This window comes from Mycteria americana, chromosome 2 (assembly GCF_035582795.1).
Source record: "Mycteria americana isolate JAX WOST 10 ecotype Jacksonville Zoo and Gardens chromosome 2, USCA_MyAme_1.0, whole genome shotgun sequence".
Classification (NCBI taxonomy): domain Eukaryota; kingdom Metazoa; phylum Chordata; class Aves; order Ciconiiformes; family Ciconiidae; genus Mycteria; species Mycteria americana.
The window spans coordinates 3740767-3757962 of record NC_134366.1 but is presented as its reverse complement, the minus strand read 5'-3'; the positions used below and the strand labels follow the sequence as shown (position 1 = coordinate 3757962).

Genomic DNA, 17196 nt, shown 5'->3' with positions numbered 1-17196 from the left:
TTCTTGGTATTCCTCAGGCTGCTCCTGGCTGTATCACTAGTTCCCATGTCAAATGACAGCAGCAGCGTATAATAGTCAGTGGACTGTGTGAGGCTTGGTGGTCTCTTGGTGACAACCCCGATACGAGCCCCGGTAAGCAGCACACCCCTCTAGAGTGTGTCAGGTCGGCAAATGGGTGCCCCCGTACCTCTCAGGAGAGAGTCTCCTAAGACTATCGCCCGTCACCTTTTCTTAGTTGTGCTGGTTGTTATACGAGGGGCAGATCGGGCTGCCTCACTCAGCTCCAGCGTCTCTCCCGGTGTGACGGATCTTTCCTCTTCAGTCTTGTAGTGTTTTTTTCTGGGATAGAGTTAATTTTCTTCACAGTAGCTAATATGGGGCTATGTTTTGGATTTGTGCTGAGAACAGCATTGATTGATAATACAGGGATGTTTTAGTTACTGCTGAGCAGTGCTTACACGGAGTCAGGGTCTTTTCTGCTTCTCACCCCACCCCACCAGCGAGTAGGCTGGGGGTGCACAAGGAGTTGGGAGGGGACACAGCTGGGACAGCTGACCCCAACTGACCAAAGGGCTATTCCATACCATATGATGTCATGCTCAGTATATAAAGCTGGGGAAGAAGAAGGAAGGGGGGACATTCAGAGTGATGGCGTTTGTCTGCCCAAGTCACCGTTAGGCGTGATGGAGCCCTGCTTTCCTGGAGATGGCTGAACACCTGCCTGCCCATGGGAAGCAGTGAATGAATTCCTTGGTTTTGCTTTGCTTGCATGCGCAGCTTTTGCTTTACCTGTTAAACTGTCTTATCTCAACCCACGAGTTTTCTCACTTTTACCCTTCCGATTCTCTCCCCCATCCCACCATGGGGGAGTGAGCGAGCAGCTGTGTGGGCCTTAGCTGCTGGCTGGGGTTAAACCACGACAAATCCGCAGAGCGGTGAAGCGGTTCTGCAAGGGCACCTCAGCCTTCAGGGGGAAGTCTCTTCCTCCTGCTGGTCCCTGTCGTTCCAAGCTTCCATTCTTCTGCATTATTGCTGCCCCTCCCTTCTCTGTGTGCCAGTGGGGGTGTTTTTGGCTGTTTGGTTGTGGGCCCACTGCAGACTGCACTTGGAACCAGCTATCTAACTCCTTCTCGGCCTCCCTGACCTTCGCAGCCTTCTCGCCACCTCCGGCCGCCCGGCCACCTGCGGCAGGAGGTCCTCCACCTGGGGACATCTTTTGCAGGCAGGTCTGCTGCCTGTCCCTGCCCCAGGAGAAAGGTCTAGGCACTTCCTTCAGAGCTAGATCGCATACTTGAACAAAAAGCATTAGAACACCAAATCAAGGTTTAGTTTTCACAGTATGTATTTTAAACGTTAAATTTAAATGGTATTCAGAAGAAGACTGTAAATAAAGTTACAAAATATAGTAATCCAAGAATCTGAAAATCTATAGTAAAAATAGGGAGCCTGTGTCTTCTTTAACAATGAATAAATATAACATTTAAATAGCCGCGCCATACCAAATACTTATCTCATGCCTTAAATAAAAAAAAAAAAAAGATGTTAATATCTCTCTCAATATTTTAGGAGTCATTTAGTGCTACTGGAAGCTTCTAAATTACAAAGCTGGAGGCTGACAAATATACAGGATAGAAAATGACAGCAAAGCATTCATGACACTATCTTACAGACGTGGCCCCCACGTTCTGCCTGAGGCCTAACGGAAGCTAGTTCAGACTTTGTCATTTTGGGCAACGGCAGCAAAAAGAAGTCACCAATTTTAGGACTGAGTTGACAGTTGAGGGGAAGATAAAGGGATTGTACTCTACTATATCCCCTAAGAACTGGGATATGGTAGTGTCAATCAGAAAGAACCAGACCCTGATACCCCAGTGCGCAATCATTTAGGCTGCCAGCTTCAAGACAGTGTACCATACACAAAATAGATACAGGGCAATTCTCTAATACCATGTATTATTTTTTTCCTCAAGAACCCCTCGATATGAGGTTTGTAGCTGCAGTACACAGGCCACCACCAGGAGAGAGATTTCAGTCATCTTTCCATTACTCCTTGGGCTTCATCACATACTCCCGAAGCATTGAATACAGCACACCTACAAGGCAGAAATACAAGCACAATTAGAAAGCTGGGTTAAATAGGAAATAATGGGTTTCAAAATCTGAACGATAAGTTATATTCTGAGCAACAGATTTTCCCTTCCTCTTCTGCTGTCTCTTTTTTTTTTTTTTTAATAGCGGTGGTGAACACTACAATATTCTCCATATACAGAGAAAATGGATTGGAAAATATACTGTATATGAAAATATAGATCCCTGGCCAATTCTAGTTTGCTTTGCAGCCGAAGTCAAGCTTTTCTGTTACACCTTTCAGGAATACAGTATAGACAAACGGTGTTTCCTGGGATATACATTTACACACATACACAGCTGCAATACTTAGAGGAGACCTGGGATATACAAATCATTCAGTACATTCAGGGACACAATTCCAGTCCTGAAAATATATATATATAAAAAAAATATATAATACCACAGTCTACACAAGCTGATTTTTCAATGCATTACATTCAGAAACAGCAACATATTTACGAGGGAAAATATTAATGTCAGATAGTTGTTTTTATTTTTCTTTGCGTCTAATTTCAACATCTGCAGAACCTCACACACTTCCCACATCTAAAAGTAGTCAAAAACTTCTACTCTCAAAGTTAGTGCAGTTTAATATTAAATGCGTGTACTTAAAACATCACGTTACTCTAGAAAGGCTGAGCAAACACCAGTAAGGAGCATGAACATCCTCACATACAATGGTCTGAACACTTCCGCCCCAAGGATATTTCATGCACGCTGTTATTATCCACTAGAAAAGATGCGAGAGGTTCTCCGTGGTTTGCCAGTGCCGAGGACAGCCTCCCGTTCGGTACGTACCACACGTTATCGCTCCCACGACGAAGCCCTGGGCTGCCACGCGCATGTGAATCAGGTGAAGCGACATTTTCATGTCACCTCTGTGCTTCAGTCTGTACAGCCCGTAGCCAACCACCATGGCGAAGCCAGCCATCCCTACAAGGCAAGGAAAGCATTCTTGTCAGTCGAGATCCAAGTCATCGAGAGGTGTGAAGTGACCCAACTAAGCAAGATGTCTTGGGAATAATCATGTTTTAATCTAATCACTCTGGTTTTGTGTAGATGGCAAGTCCTGGCCCGTCTACTGTTTTCACTCGAGTGCCATCTCATTCAATGCACAAGTCAGCACAGAGAACAGCAAGAGAGTTCCACTAGTGTTAAAATGCAACAGCAGCAACTCAAGGGTCTAGAGCACAAGTCTGATGAGGAGCGGCTGAGGGACCTGGGGCTGTTTAGCCTGGAGAAAAGGAGGCTGAGGGGAGACCTTAATGCTCTCTACAGCTACCTGAAAAGAGGTCATAGCGAGGTGAGTGTCAGTCTCTTCTCCCAAGTAACAAGCCATGGGACAAGAGGAAATGGCCTCAAGTTGTGCCAGGGGAGGTTTAGATTGGGTATTGGGAAAAATTTATTCACCGAAAGGGTTGTCAAGCATTGGAACAGGCTGCCCAGGGAAGTGGTGGAGTCACCATCCCTGGAGGTATTTAAAAGATGTGTAGGTGTGGTGCTCAGGGACATGGTTTAGTGGTGGGCTTGGCAGTGTTAGGTTAATGGTTGGACTTGATGATCTTAAAGCTCTTTTCCAACCTAAATGATTCTGTGATTCTAAGGTGTCAGAGCTTCTTGGATATTTTTCAGAAAGCACATGTGCTGCTTGCACCCTCTTTCCTGGAAGGAAGCTCACACCCCAAGAACACCTCTCGGCTGCAGCTGGGACACTCAGCGTGTGGATGCACCCTGACGTACCCACCGGCTTGCTGAGATTGTTATTTTGGGTGTTGTCACATTTGGCCGGCTTTCACTGGGACAGGACAAGTTGTATGTTACTTGTCCCGTGCTGTGGGGAGAGGGGTTCAACAAGGTCTCTTTCACAGGGCTGGAGTTCACTTTCAGTCCTTCAACAGACCAAAGGTAAGTTCTGCTAATCTGCTTGGGAGAACCCAAACTCGCGGAGTTCATAGTACACTCTAGTGAGCTGGAGAGCAAAATCCTGTGACCAGAGAAACCAGTGATGGACATCTGTTGGCAAATGCTTGGAACAGTTCACCCCAAGTGACCCGACTGCTCTCCATTTAAGGTGGCTGGAAATCAAAACGTGTCTCGTGTCAGAGGCAGTTCCTGATCAGAGGAAAGCTCTCAGGGTGAACGCAACTGATCCTCTCCCCCCTCAGAGGCTTTTTCCGGGTCTCGGTGGAAAGGCTGAGAACTTTAACAACGTCCTCAAGCTTGGGCATGACAAAACCCACTAAGAAAATGCATTTTAAACTAAGGGATGGCAGCAGAGAAGGGTGAAACGTTTAGCAGGCGGACCGTACTTTAGAGACTTCTGTTTTGTATTTTGTTAGCTTGAAAGTCACTTCGTAGTGATCACATCGTTCCCAGCAACCGCATTCCGGACCGGCTGCAAAACACACGCCTTGCCACCTAACAGGATCACCTAAACATGGTTTTTAAGCTCACCTAAACCCCAAAGTCTTTCAGGGTTTGTTGGTTTTGGGTTTTTTTGTAATCGTAGGTTCTGGGTTTCTATTGAAGATAACAGGCGTCATTAATTTCCCTGTTTCTTGCAGAACAAATACCATTCTGGGCAGAAGGAGTACTGCTGTCACCACACAGAACACCTACATGAGGAAGTAAATGTGAAGTGATTTCAAAGTAATTTCCTGTTCACCGGGAAGAGGTGAACAGTGCCAGTGTTTACCATATTGATTGCCCATGAAGAGAAAGATCTATGTAACCATATTTCTTCATCTTTAAACTTACCGATGGGTACAAATGGCGTCTCTTTAAATTTTCTTAACAGCTTTGATGTCTGGCTGGTGTCAGTCTCATACTCAGAGAAAACGGATTCCTGACCGGATGACATGGTGGCTGCAAAGACAAAGAGTCTCTCTTCAGGTTTTAGAAAACCAAGTTAAGAGAAAAAGAAAATCCCTTGCGTATTCCACCAGTCACGAATGTCCAAGCAGTCCGTTACAAGCATAGGAGCTAGGCTCAGGCTGATGAGCCATACACAGGTGATTTAATTCAAGAGAAGTCTTGGGAAGCAAGATTGTTCCATACTAGAACAGGTAAGGACAGGAGGGGGGAAAAAAAAAAAAAAGAAAAATAAAGTAGCAAATGGACAAATTTCTGCCATCCCTTTTCAAACCACTAGATCCCAGCAGCCCCCCACGTGCTCACAGGCAGCGAGAAGCCACTGAAAGCTTTGGTCACTGTGTTTCCTTTTAGGACTTCCATCCTCCACCACACTGCTTTGCTTTCACAGGCTATTCCTTAATAGCAGCTCTGACCTCAGAAAAGTTCATTCCTCCTCTGTCACTCCCTGCCAAGAACAGCAACCGAAGCACTCGGGGTGGAAAGCGTGAGCTGCTGCGGAAGGTCAGCCCTACCTGGCAGCTCATCAGTCACTACTACGGCCTATCCCACCTCGTTCACCACTTCAACAGAGTTTCAAACTCCTTGCTGGAGAACACAAGAGTGTAAAATGGCAGCTGCTGAGGAGCCGGAGTGAGTCTTGAAGCCCTTGATAGGCACAGACTCACGTGGGGACGCATCAGGAAGACGAGCAGAGTTTCCACTGCAGCACAGGCGATTTCTCACCTGCCTCCAAGGAATAAAAAAAAAAAAAAAGCAGCAGCAGCAGCGAGAAGGGCTCTACTCACTGAGCCATCATCACCCAGCCACTGAGACCATCCACCAAAACTTGCCAGCTTGTTGTGCTCTCCCCGTCACAGATTACACCAAGACCCGGTCCTTCTTCACTGCCCGGCATAAGCATCGTTCTTCACTTAGTGACTATTTCTGCTAGCACAGTTAGCTCCGCAACATCACAAAGGTCTCTGCTAGAAAAATCTCTACCGGTATTGTTCCAGTTTTCCCATCAGTACGCTCAGCAGCAAAATACAGCTCGGCCTCACATGGAAGTACTCCAAGCTCTTGAAACAAGCCAACACAAATTTAATTTAAGCACGGGCTAGTAAACGCATGCAAAAAGACACATTTCCAACGTGGCTGCATTCCCTGGTTACGCAGCATTTTGTGCACATCCATTTCAGCAGGCTGACTGGTTTTTAAACGAACCGCGCAAACCATTTCCTCTGCAGGCCAAAGGATTTGGTCTCCCTGCGCCTGCTACAACTGCCCTTATTTGCTAAATGTAAGTTACGTTTCAGCCCGACTCACACGGAGAAGGAAACACGAGAGCGCCCGTCACTCAGCAGAGGTGCAGACGGCCAGAGGTGAGATTTACACCAGGAAAGGATATCGAGAAGTGAAGAAATTTGCCCAGAGTAAGAGGTTTCCGCGACCTTCAGCTCAGAGGCCGGGGTGGGCACGGGGCAGAGGAAGCCGGGTGAAACACGTGTCCCGGCTGCCCTGACCTTGCCGACACAGGAAAGCGCGGGGCACCTGCGCGGCCACCCACGGGGGACAGCCCTGACACGCGTGGAAGAAGACGAGGGGGAAAGTGACAGGTCCCAGCGCTCCTCCTGGCAAGGGGGCGGCCCCTGAGCACCACCAGGCTGCCTTTCCCCCACCCAGACCCATACGGGAGCCCTGCCCTACCCCGGCCGCAGGTCCCCTCACCGGGCTTCTGCCCTACTCCAGGCCCAGGCGCCTCCACCCACACAAGGCCTCTGCCCCTAAATCTACCCCTAGATCTGCCCCAGGTGCCATCCCCCCACAGCTTCCCCGCGCCCCGGCTTGCTCCCCACTTCCCCGCGGCCCCGCTCCCCCCACCCCCCGGGTCCCCCACGCCCACCCTCCCCGGAGGCCCCGGCCCTCACCACGCCGCTGCCCCGCACCGATCCCGATACCGGCCGGCGTCTGCCGCGCCTGGCCCCGCCCCCCGGCTCTTATGCGCCGGCTTCGCCCCGCCCCCTCCGCCCTCGGCCCCCGCCGGCCGGAGAACCACAGCTCCCAGCGCCGCGCGCGGCACCCCGCCCTGCGCCGGCCAATCCAGAGCGCGGCCGCTGACGCCGTGTCCTTATACGGGAAGGGAGGCGGGGCAGGCCGTGACGTCACCGCGGGGCCCGGAGGGGCGGGGGGGGGGGGGGGGCAGCTCTCCGCATTGCGGTGGGCGCGGAGTCACGGGGTGAGGCGATGACGGCGGCGTCCGCCCCGCCGCTAGGGGGCGCTGTGGGGCGGGGCTCCTGCCCGCACCCCCTGCCCGCACCTCCTCCCCGCAGCCCCTGCCTACACCTTCTGCCCGCAGCCCCTGCCCGCACCCCCGCCCACTCCTCCTGCCCGCACCTCCTACCCGCAGCCCCTGCCTACACCTTCTGCCCGCACCCCCTGCCCGCACCCCCTGCCCGCACCCCCGCCCACTCTTCCTGCCCGCACCTCCTCCCCGCAGCCCCTGCCTACACCTTCTGCCCGCAGCCCCTGCCCGCACCCCCGCCCACTCCTCCTGCCCGCACCTCCTACCCGCAGCCCCTGCCTACACCTTCTGCCCGCACCCCCTGCCCGCACCCCCTGCCCGCACCCCCGCCCACTCTTCCTGCCCGCACCTCCTCCCCGCAGCCCCTGCCTACACCTTCTGCCCGCAGCCCCTGCCCGCACCCCCGCCCACTCCTCCTGCCCGCACCTCCTACCCGCAGCCCCTGCCTACACCTTCTGCCCGCACCCCCTGCCCGCACCCCCTGCCCGCACCCCCGCCCACTCTTCCTGCCCGCACCTCCTCCCCGCAGCCCCTGCCTACACCTTCTGCCCGCAGCCCCTGCCCGCACCCCCTGCCCGCACCCCGTTCCAGCAGCCCCTGCCCGCACCTCCTGTCTGCATCCCATGCCCGCAGCCCCTGCCCGCACCTCCTGCCCGCACCCCCGCCCACTCCTCCTGCCCGCACCTCCTGCCCGCACCTCCTCCCCGCAGCCCCTGCCTGCACCTTCTGCCCGCACCCCCTGCCCGCAGCCCCTTCCCGCACCCCCTGCCCGCACCTCCTGCCCACAGCCCCTTCCCGCACCCCCTGCCCGCACCTCCTGCCTGCATCCCCTGCCCGCACCTCCTGCCCGCAGCCCCTGCCCGCCCCTGGACCCTGCGGAACGGGCAGCTCGGCACCGCCCTGCCCGAACCTGAGCGCGTTTGCCCGTGCCCCGAGCGCGGCTGGGCAGGAGCAACTCGGGGTGGCAAAACACAGCGAGTTTGGGTGGGCCGTGGTGACTTGTGTCCCCCAAAAGCCGGGTGTTCGGGCCGCCGTTTTGAGGACGGGAAAGCAGGCTTGTCGTGGTTTAGCCCCAGCCGGCGACTAACGCCCACCCAGCCGCTCGCTCACTCCCCCCCGGTGGGATGGGGGAGAGAATTGGAAGAGCAAAAGTAAGAACACTCGTGGGTTGAGATAAGAACAGTTTAATAATTGGAACAAAATAATAGTAATCATAATGATGAATTGTAATGAGAAGGAAAACAACGAGAGAGAGAGAGGAACGGAACCCAAGGGAAGTGAAAAAAGTGATACAACCGCTCACCACCCGCCCAGCGACGCCCAGCCAGTCCCCGGGCAGCGACCGCTACCCCCCGGCCAACTCCCCCAGTTTATATACTGGGCATGACGCCCTATGGTATGGAATAGCCCTTTGGGCAGTTTGGATCAACTGTCCTGGCTGTGCCCCCTCCCAACTTCCCATGCACCCGGCAGAGCAGGGGAAGCTGAAAAGCCCTTGACCAATGTAAACACCGCTTAGCAACAGCCAGAACATCAGTGTGTTATCACATTATTCTCATACTAAAATCCAAAACCCAGCACTGTACCAGCTACTAGGAAGAAAACTAACTCTATCCCAGCTGACACCAGGACAGGGCTGCAGCTTTGTCTGTGGCTTGGCGGGGTTTCGCTTCAAAAGCTTCTCGTGTCAGCGTAAACCCGCGCTTTGAAGCTCTTTAGCAGAGGGCAAAGACCGAGCCTGGCTTTCCCTCGGTCTAATTTTCTTTTTCCTGCCAGTGAATTGACTTATTGAGTATTTTTTCCTGAATTTCAGCTTTCAAGCAGAGCTCGCGCTGCCCCCGCTGTCTGCCGGCCAGTGGATTTTGAAGCCCAAAGACAACCTAGAAATTGCTCCCGACTTTAACTGAACTGAACTCTGGAGCAGGAGGAAAAATCCCTTGGGATCCTGAAGATGCCTCAAACCCTCCCCTAAACCGGGAGCAGCTCTTGAGGGTGAAAGCGCAAAAAAAAAGTCCTTTTGCTCCAAAACCCCTGCCCGGTTTTGCAGCTCTCCAGTGTGGCATTTGTGACTCCCCATCTCCCCATGGGGCCACTCCGCAGCTGACACGCGGCATTTTCGGCAGCATAAAAGAAAGTGGCGCAGATACCCGTTTGTTAGTACCGCTGTACCCCTCTAAAGGTGCTTCCCATTACGGGTAATCTGGTTACTTTAATTGCCAAAGCCATTAGGGCTCTGCAGAGTCTGAAAGGGAAAAAAAAAAAAAATCTATGCAATTACCAGCTCCTGAATTGAGTTAAAATCTTGTAATCCATTACAGTGAAGGCTACTTTCTCCAGTGGCTCTCAGAGGCACATTTAATTCCCTGCGGCTCTGCGCGATATGTGCTTCAGGGGAGAAACTCAATTAAAAACAAAAACTTATTTCATTTTAATTGCTGGGCTAATGAAACTGCTGTCACCTGTAGCGTCCCCGTGTGTGTGTGTGTGTCTGGTGCCTCGGCTTTGCGAGCGGCTTCTTGCTCTCTCCTAATGTGTATGTTACCCATATATATTTATTATAGGATATCTGTTAAATGCAAGCACAAGTGTAGACCAGCTGATGGTGGCGAACATGGAAATGGGTAAAAATAACATATTTTTCTCTGTGGATCCACCTGCCACGGGGCAGGTTGGATGCGGAGCTGTGGCCATCACTGCTGCTCTGTTCTCCCGTTTTTAGCAGGGCAGTTTGGGGTTTATAAAGCACAACCGGGGTTGGTACGGGGGATGGCCTCGGCACGGTCGGGGTGTTCCCCACGGCCCCGTTTGGTGGTGAGGCGAGGGAAACGAGCCGGAGGGTGACAACTCGCTGATGGTGATGCTCTAAAACCTCTCCAATAAACCACTTTATCAGAGACACCTTTGACAGGCCAACGAAGGGTCGTGCCATGAAACTGTCCCCAAAACGTCCCTGTGGCAGTGCCAGGAGCCTGGCACACCTCTGCCGTGGCTGATCTCTGTTTGCACGTTCAACCACGGCGATAAGCTCTTTATTCCAGTACCACTTGCAAAGCTTCGCCTCTGCCTGCAAAGACTTGTGATTGTCCCCACCGCCGCGGCCGTGTCCCCACCGGTAGTCGTTTCTGTTCTTGCAGGGGATGAGGATCCTGCAGCATCCAAGTAGCACGTGGCTTATTCAGATTTACTGGAAAAAATGCAGATTTCTACGCCAGGGTCTCAGCCCCGGGAGCCTCTCAGTGCAGAGACCAAGCAGGTCCAGTCCTGCCTGGGGGAGCTGGGCAGGGTGGACATCATCTCAATATCCATCTCTCAGGCAACAGCAGATGTTGCCACTAATTAAAGCTTTTAGAAAACAAAATAACAAGAGGGAGCTTGTTGCCAAATCTGGGGTTGGGAAGGTGCAAACCCGGGATCAACAGGGAAGAAGGAATTAGGGTGTGCTTGTTTTGGCTGGGATAGAGTTAATTTTCTTTATAGTAGCTAGTGTGGGGCTATGTGTTGGATTTGTGCTGGAAACAGTGTTGATAACACAGGGATGTTTTAGTTGTTGCTGAGTAGTGCTTATTCTAAATCAAGGATTTTTCAGCTTCCCATGCTCTGCCATGTGCACAAGGAGCTGGGAGGGGACAGGGCTGGGACAGCTGACCCCAACTGGCCAAAGGGCTATTCCATACCATATGGCCTCATGCTCAGTATATAAAGCTGGGGAAGAAGAAGGAAGGGAGGACGTTCAGAGTGATGGTGTTTGTCTTCCCAAGTAACCATTACAAGTGATGGAGCCCTGCTTTCCTGGAGATGGCTGAACACCTGCCTGCCCATGGGAAGCAGTGAATGAATTCCTTGCTTTGCTTTGCCTGGGTGTGTGGCTTTTGCTTTCCCGATTAAACTGTCTTTATCCCAACCCACGAGTTTTCTCACTTTTACTCTTCTGATTCTCTCCCCCATCCCACTGGGGGGGAGTGAGCGAGCGGCTGGGTGGGGCTTAATTGCCAAGTAGGGCTAAACCACGACAGAGGGACAGATTTCTTGTTTGGGAGGAGATGGGCTAGAGAAAAGGGAAGGATCAAGATGGACGGGGGAAAAGCATGCATGGAAAAATGGAGGGAAGAAGGGCAAAAAGAACTGGTTATGTTTAAGCAAGCGTCCGGTCCATGTGCCTGTCTGGGTGACCCTGGTCTAGCACATCCCAGAAAAACCTACTTCAGACTAATTTGTGGGTGGTCTCACCACCCAGCCTGTAGCATGCCAGGGTGGATGGGATCCACCAGCAATCTTCACGTTGTGCTGCCGTGGGTCCTTCATCCCAGTGGCTCTGGTCATCCCTAGCATGGTGCCTGAGGAGCTATACAAGAGTAGGTTGTATTTCTCAAGGAGGGGTGCTGGGTCCCCACAGCACCCGTGGCAGGAGGCACGGTGGTCCTGCTGGGTATGTCAGGTGGCAAAGCCCAACTCTGGGGGCAGGCACCAGTTGTAGATGTTGTAGAGGGACACGTGCTTGGACACAGCACGGGGATGATTCCTCCAGTGTTGTCACCCACTGATCAACACCAGGAAAAGCAAAACAAAACCAAGGAGGTCACACGGAGCTCACATTTCCTGCCCATGCTCTTACGTAAATAAAAGAGGTTCCTAGAAGCCTGATTCAAGCCTCCAGCAGAATGGAAGCTGCCCGTAGTGGAGAAGAAGCTCCTGTAAGTGCATTTTCTGCTTCTTGCTTGTAGACAAAGCTGCACGAGAAACCGGGAGAGGTTATCTTTCTTCTTGAAAGTTAGCCAACTCGTAAGTGCTGGTGCTCCAGTGGGCTTGGGATTAATTTCCGAGCTCAGCCCGCATTGGATTCGTCAGTTCTCTGCTATGAGCTATGGAATGGGGATGTGAATGTTGGTGCCAGCGTGATATGGAGGGGGTAAGACGTGACAGAGGGAGAAAAGGCATCTCGGTGGGCTGGAAGAGACCCAGAAATGGAAATTTTGGGGATGGCTTGTCCTGACATGGGTGCAGAGGGTGTGTGTCGGGGGGGAAGGTGTTTACGAGTCTCGCTGGGTGTTGCTGCGATCAGAAGGGTGGGCAGCTTTGGTTTCCTCTCAAAGGCGTATAGTCAGAACTGCATATGGCTAAGGATGAACTTCCTCCAAAATATGAAACAGAAAAAAAAAAAAAGCTCATTCCCAGAAAAGTCTTTTTCTGGCACTCTCCCGTGGCAGATGTCTGCTCTCCACGGCTGCTCTGTCTGAAGTGCCCTGCGGCACTCACCGAAGAACTGCGAGACAGCAAGAAAACATTTCAACCCAGCCCAACCCAAATTTTCTTTTCTTTTCTTTTCAGCCACCTGGAATTGCCTGGGATGGGTATTTAAGCAATTTTAGACATGGGACCACGACAGGTATTTCCACAGCTTCACCCCTCACGGCTGCACACCCACAGGCACCCTCAGCACCCCACTCCATGCCTTGGGTGCTTTGCTTAACCTGCTTGGGGTGGAGGGGCTCCCCTTCCCCAGGGTGTTCGTGGGGTCAGAGCTGTCCCTAGAAGGTGCAGAGCCACCGTGGGGTATGTCCTTCTTGGGATGTGTAGCACAACCAGGGACCAACAGCTTCATTGCAGGTCTCTCGGGCAATGGCAGAAACAGGTCCTTGAGGAGAGCAAGGCAGGAGTGGCTGAAGCAGGGAACTACACAACCATGCCTGGTTTGGCATTGCTGGAAAAAAGAGTCCCGGGGGAATGGTGGGAAGCTTTGGCCATGGCTGAAAACTGGTGTGTTTTAGGGGTGGAGGAGTACTTGTGCTGTTTTGACCTGTGACAGCCCTGGTTTGCTGTCAGAGCCTGGAGATTAGTCTTGATTTTTAGAACCCACATAAACCTTCACGGTACTGCTGGGGGGTGGCTCAGGCAGATCCCATCTCCCACCGCTCTTCAGCGACAGCCACTGCCCACTTTGGGTGGCTTTTGGAAGATGAAACCCTTGTAGTGTTCTTGTGTGGGTTGTTTTTTTTTTTTTCTGAAAATCAGACTCGAAAAATAGGCAGCTCTCCAAATCAGTTGCCGTTTCCTGAAATCGAGGCTGCAGCTGTCTAAACACTGACGCCAGCCTGCAGTTCTGCGAAGTGGCCGACCACACCGCCGCCCTTGCCCTCCTCCCTCAGCAGGGTTTCACCCCACACCTCATCTCACGCAGGATCGACTCCAGCAACATCCTTCCAGCTAAATCTAACCTCTACCTCGAACCTTGATTCAGGAGTTGATTCTGGTGCCTACATGTCCTTACCTTGGATGAGGCTTTGAGCAACCTCATCTAGTGGAAGGTATTCCTGCCCATGGCAGGGGGGTTGGAACTAGGTGATCTTTAAGGTCCCTTCCAACCCAAACCATTCTATGATTCTATGAATCTATATTTTCCACTTACTAATATCTTTTAGAAGAATCCATGGCTTTGTGTCCCAGAGTTGGCACGGAGAGGGGTCAGTGTCCTACCAGGACCAGTGAGATGTTCAGCATTTCATCCCTGGGAGCAGCCCCACCAACACAAAGGTGCTGGTGGCAGGTTCTGCTTCGCCAAGAACTGAGATGCCACTTTCTCAGTAGCAACCCCGGGTGAATCTAAAACAGCTCACAGCGAGGTGTGGTGGTGGATTTCCCGTAATTTAGAGGAGAAACTTCCTCAAAAGCTTGCAGTGGTGTCAGGAGGAAGTGGTGAGTTATGTCAGAGGAGACCATGTTCATTTACTTTCGAGTTTTAATGTGTTGGAGTAAGGAAACCAGAATTTTTTTTTTTATATGTATGTGTAGGCAGCTGTCCCCATGCCGTAGGCAAAGGCCAAGGAGTGCAGGACACAAAATACTTATCAGAAGGTGGCAGAAATGTAAACCTATGAACTAGCGGAAAACCCTCTGTGACGTGATGTTTGTCTTTCTGGAGTGGATTGGAACAACATTTTGAGCCCCTTAGCTTGTCTTTTGTTCCTAGGCAGCCACTTGTCAAACGCAACTTCAAAGGTGGCAACAACAACCGCTGCCGCCTTGCTGGATGCTGCCAATTCGAGCGACTACCCGTACGAGTACTTGGACGAGGAGAGTTACATGCAGTATGGCCTCTGCACAAAAGAAGAGGTACTCTCCTTTAGCAGAGTATTCTTGCCATCTTTTTACTCTGTGGTCTTCCTGGTCGGGTTGGCCGGGAATATCCTCCTGTTTATTGTCCTCATTATGTACATCAAGAAGAAAAAGAAGATGACCGAGGTGTATCTACTGAACCTGGTGGTTTCAGACTTCTTAGTGCTCCTAACCCTTCCTTTTTGGGCTCTGTACATTTCTCAGTGGGTAACCTGGGACATATTGTGCCCGGTCTTAAATGCCATGTACACTGTGAATTTCTACAGTGGTATCTTTTTTGTGAGCTGCATGAGTCTGGACATGTATCTGCAGATAGTTCACGCTTACTCCCCTCGCAGCTCCAGGACACGGAGGCAGTCCATCCTCATCTTGTTGGTGGTGTGGGTCCTTTCCATACTTCTCTCCATTCCTGATGGTCTCTTCTCCAGCACAAGGCAAATCCACAACAAAACAATCGTGTGCGCCCATGATTACGGCCAGAAACACTTATTTTGGAAAGTTGTCTTTCGGGTCATTCAAAACATCCTGGGTTTCCTTTTTCCCTTCCTCTTGATGGTATTCTGCTATTCCCGCATAGCGTGTGTCCTCACCACGTCTCAGATGCCTGGCTCAAGGAGAGCACTCTGCCTAGTCTTTACCCTGGTGGGTGTCTTCTTTGTCCTTTGGTTGCCTTACAACATTGCCCTCATCCTTCACTCCCTGCAAGATGTCGGTGTGATCAGGAGCTGTGAAAGTAGTAGGCAATTGGACTATGCCATGCAGATCACGGAGAGTTTGTCCTTTGTCCACTGCTGTCTCAACCCCTTGCTCTATGCTTTTGTGAAAAAACGGTTCAGATTATATTTATGGAGGATCCCTTGGGCCATTTTCAGGAGAAGCGCTTTCTTTGACATCCAGCCCTCAGAGACAAACCAGTCTTGCAGCAGATATGCAGCTGAGATAGAAATGTTGAGTATCACAAATGCATGATAAATATTTACATTATTTACATTACGTGTATGCCCTCTATGCTGTATTTTACTGGTCCTGGCCATGCAATGGAGTTAGTGTGAGCCCACGGCACTGCATAACCGGTTATTTCATCCTAGTGCCAGCATTGAGATGAGGATTTTCCATGTTGGGATTGGAAAAGTACACATGGGATTTGTTTCTGTTATAACTGGAATTATTATAAAAGGATTGCCCTGGGTTTATGCTCATGGAAGAAGCCCAGCTCCTGTCTGGAGTATGTGAGGCATTAGTGGATGAAGGAGCAGCTTATCTAGATGTTGTGCCCTTAAAAATGCAAACTGAAACTTGTGCAGAACTTCTGCCCCATAGATCCCAAAGGATCTGATGGAGGAGAGCGATCCCATTATCCCTCCAGCTCGTGGTGCGGGCTGAGGAATGGATTTGCCACGCTCATCCATCAAGCCAGACACAGGTGGCCAGAAGCCCAACTTGGAGGGTGGCTTTGCTTCTCCTGGCTTTTGCCATCTGCCAGGTAGATGTGTTCAGCCAGGCTCATCCCTTTCTCTACCAGGAGAGCCAACAGGAGGAATTAGGCACCTTTGAACTGGCTTGTGTGACCAAGGATTGGTTTCTCCGTTACGATGAGCTGTGCCACACTCGGGTCTGTTGAGCAGGAAATGGTGTCTTTCTGAGGGACAGATCCTTGGTTAGAGATCAGTTCAATCATCAACTGATCTGAGATCAGTTCGATCAGCAACAAAGTTCAAACCAGTAATGACCAGTGAGAAAAAGAAAAAAAATAGGCTCAGCAGAACAGGGAGGTATTTGCCTTCCCAAAGATCCGTTTTGACAAGATAAAAAAGATACCATCTTTAACATAAATATTGGCTTTGCAACACCACAGAGTGAGAGCATGGACTTGAACAGAAGAGCATGGAGAGCTGTTAGCCAATCCTTATTACCCAGTGTAGCTTTAAAGTTCAAGATTATTAGTTTGCTGACCTTTATTTAAAGGTACTATTCACCTCAAATACTCTTGAACGTTAAATGGGCCGTTTCCAGCCTGGAAAACTATTGAGCATGGGAGTTGCCTCAAATTGTACAAATAAAATTAATAATTTAAGAGAAAACACTCATCACCTTAATTTTATTGCTAGACAAGTTACTGGACCAAGAAGGGCTTTCAGTTGATCTGCAAAGATGTTTTCACTGCTGTTATTTTTCTTGCCAACATTGCTACAGCGTGTTTCCAAAATGGTAAGGCTGGAAGCTTTCCTTAAAAAAAAAAAAAAAAAAGCCAGAATAAATATTCAGCTGATGCTACGATGTGGCCTTCACTCCAGGGGTCAGGTCACTGGGAGGGAACGTGGAAGGGGAGAGCAGCTGGGAAGCAAAAACTAAGACGAAGATTGTGATCCCATACAGAGGAGGGCTCGTGGGACTGTGGAAAACTTATGATGGGATGCTCAGGGGAAGGGCAAAGGTGGGGAAAATGGGGAGGGTGTAAAAGGGGCTGGTTGTGTGCGTGTGCCTGCTCACGGCAGTCTGTCCTATTGCCTTATTAAATACTTTTTCTTAACTCTCTCTCCATATAACGTCACTCTCTATCCTACGTGAGGGTGCTGTGAGGTCCAAGCACCAGCGGCTGGGACAGAGGCTGCGGTGACTGGCTGCGTAGGTCAGGGTGGCAGCACCCAGAGGCAGAGTGCCATGGGGTCCTTGGCATCGTCCCTGAACTCCATCCGGAGAGTGGGGGGCAGGAGAGATCGGGAAGCAGAAGGGAAAATGGTTAAAACTGCCAGGTACGGGGGTGGGAGCAGGAGGGCAGAGGGTTGGGGGTGCTCCACTGG

The 17196-nt window shown here is 51.1% G+C and overlaps 2 protein-coding genes across 2 annotated transcripts; one reads left to right on the top strand and one right to left on the bottom strand.

The window, feature by feature from the left end:
- Positions 1–1318: 1318 nt before the first annotated feature.
- Positions 1319–6967, bottom strand: HIGD1A (HIG1 hypoxia inducible domain family member 1A). Its single transcript, XM_075492231.1, has 4 exons — positions 6912–6967; positions 4888–4995; positions 2929–3063; positions 1319–2093 (listed from the first exon to the last, which is right to left on the bottom strand). Exons 2-4 carry the CDS (start codon positions 4988–4990, stop codon positions 2044–2046), a joined length of 288 nt encoding a protein of 95 aa, XP_075348346.1. The 5' UTR covers positions 4991–4995; positions 6912–6967; the 3' UTR covers positions 1319–2043.
- Positions 6968–8851: 1884 nt separating this feature from the next.
- ACKR2 (atypical chemokine receptor 2) lies at positions 8852–16471 on the top strand. Its single transcript, XM_075492222.1, is given in 5 exon segments — positions 8852–10193; positions 10402–10444; positions 11900–11976; positions 12611–12668; positions 14250–16471. Coding segments are annotated over 5 exon segments (1350 nt in total). The 5' UTR covers positions 8852–10136; the 3' UTR covers positions 15365–16471.
- Positions 16472–17196: the final 725 nt, after the last annotated feature.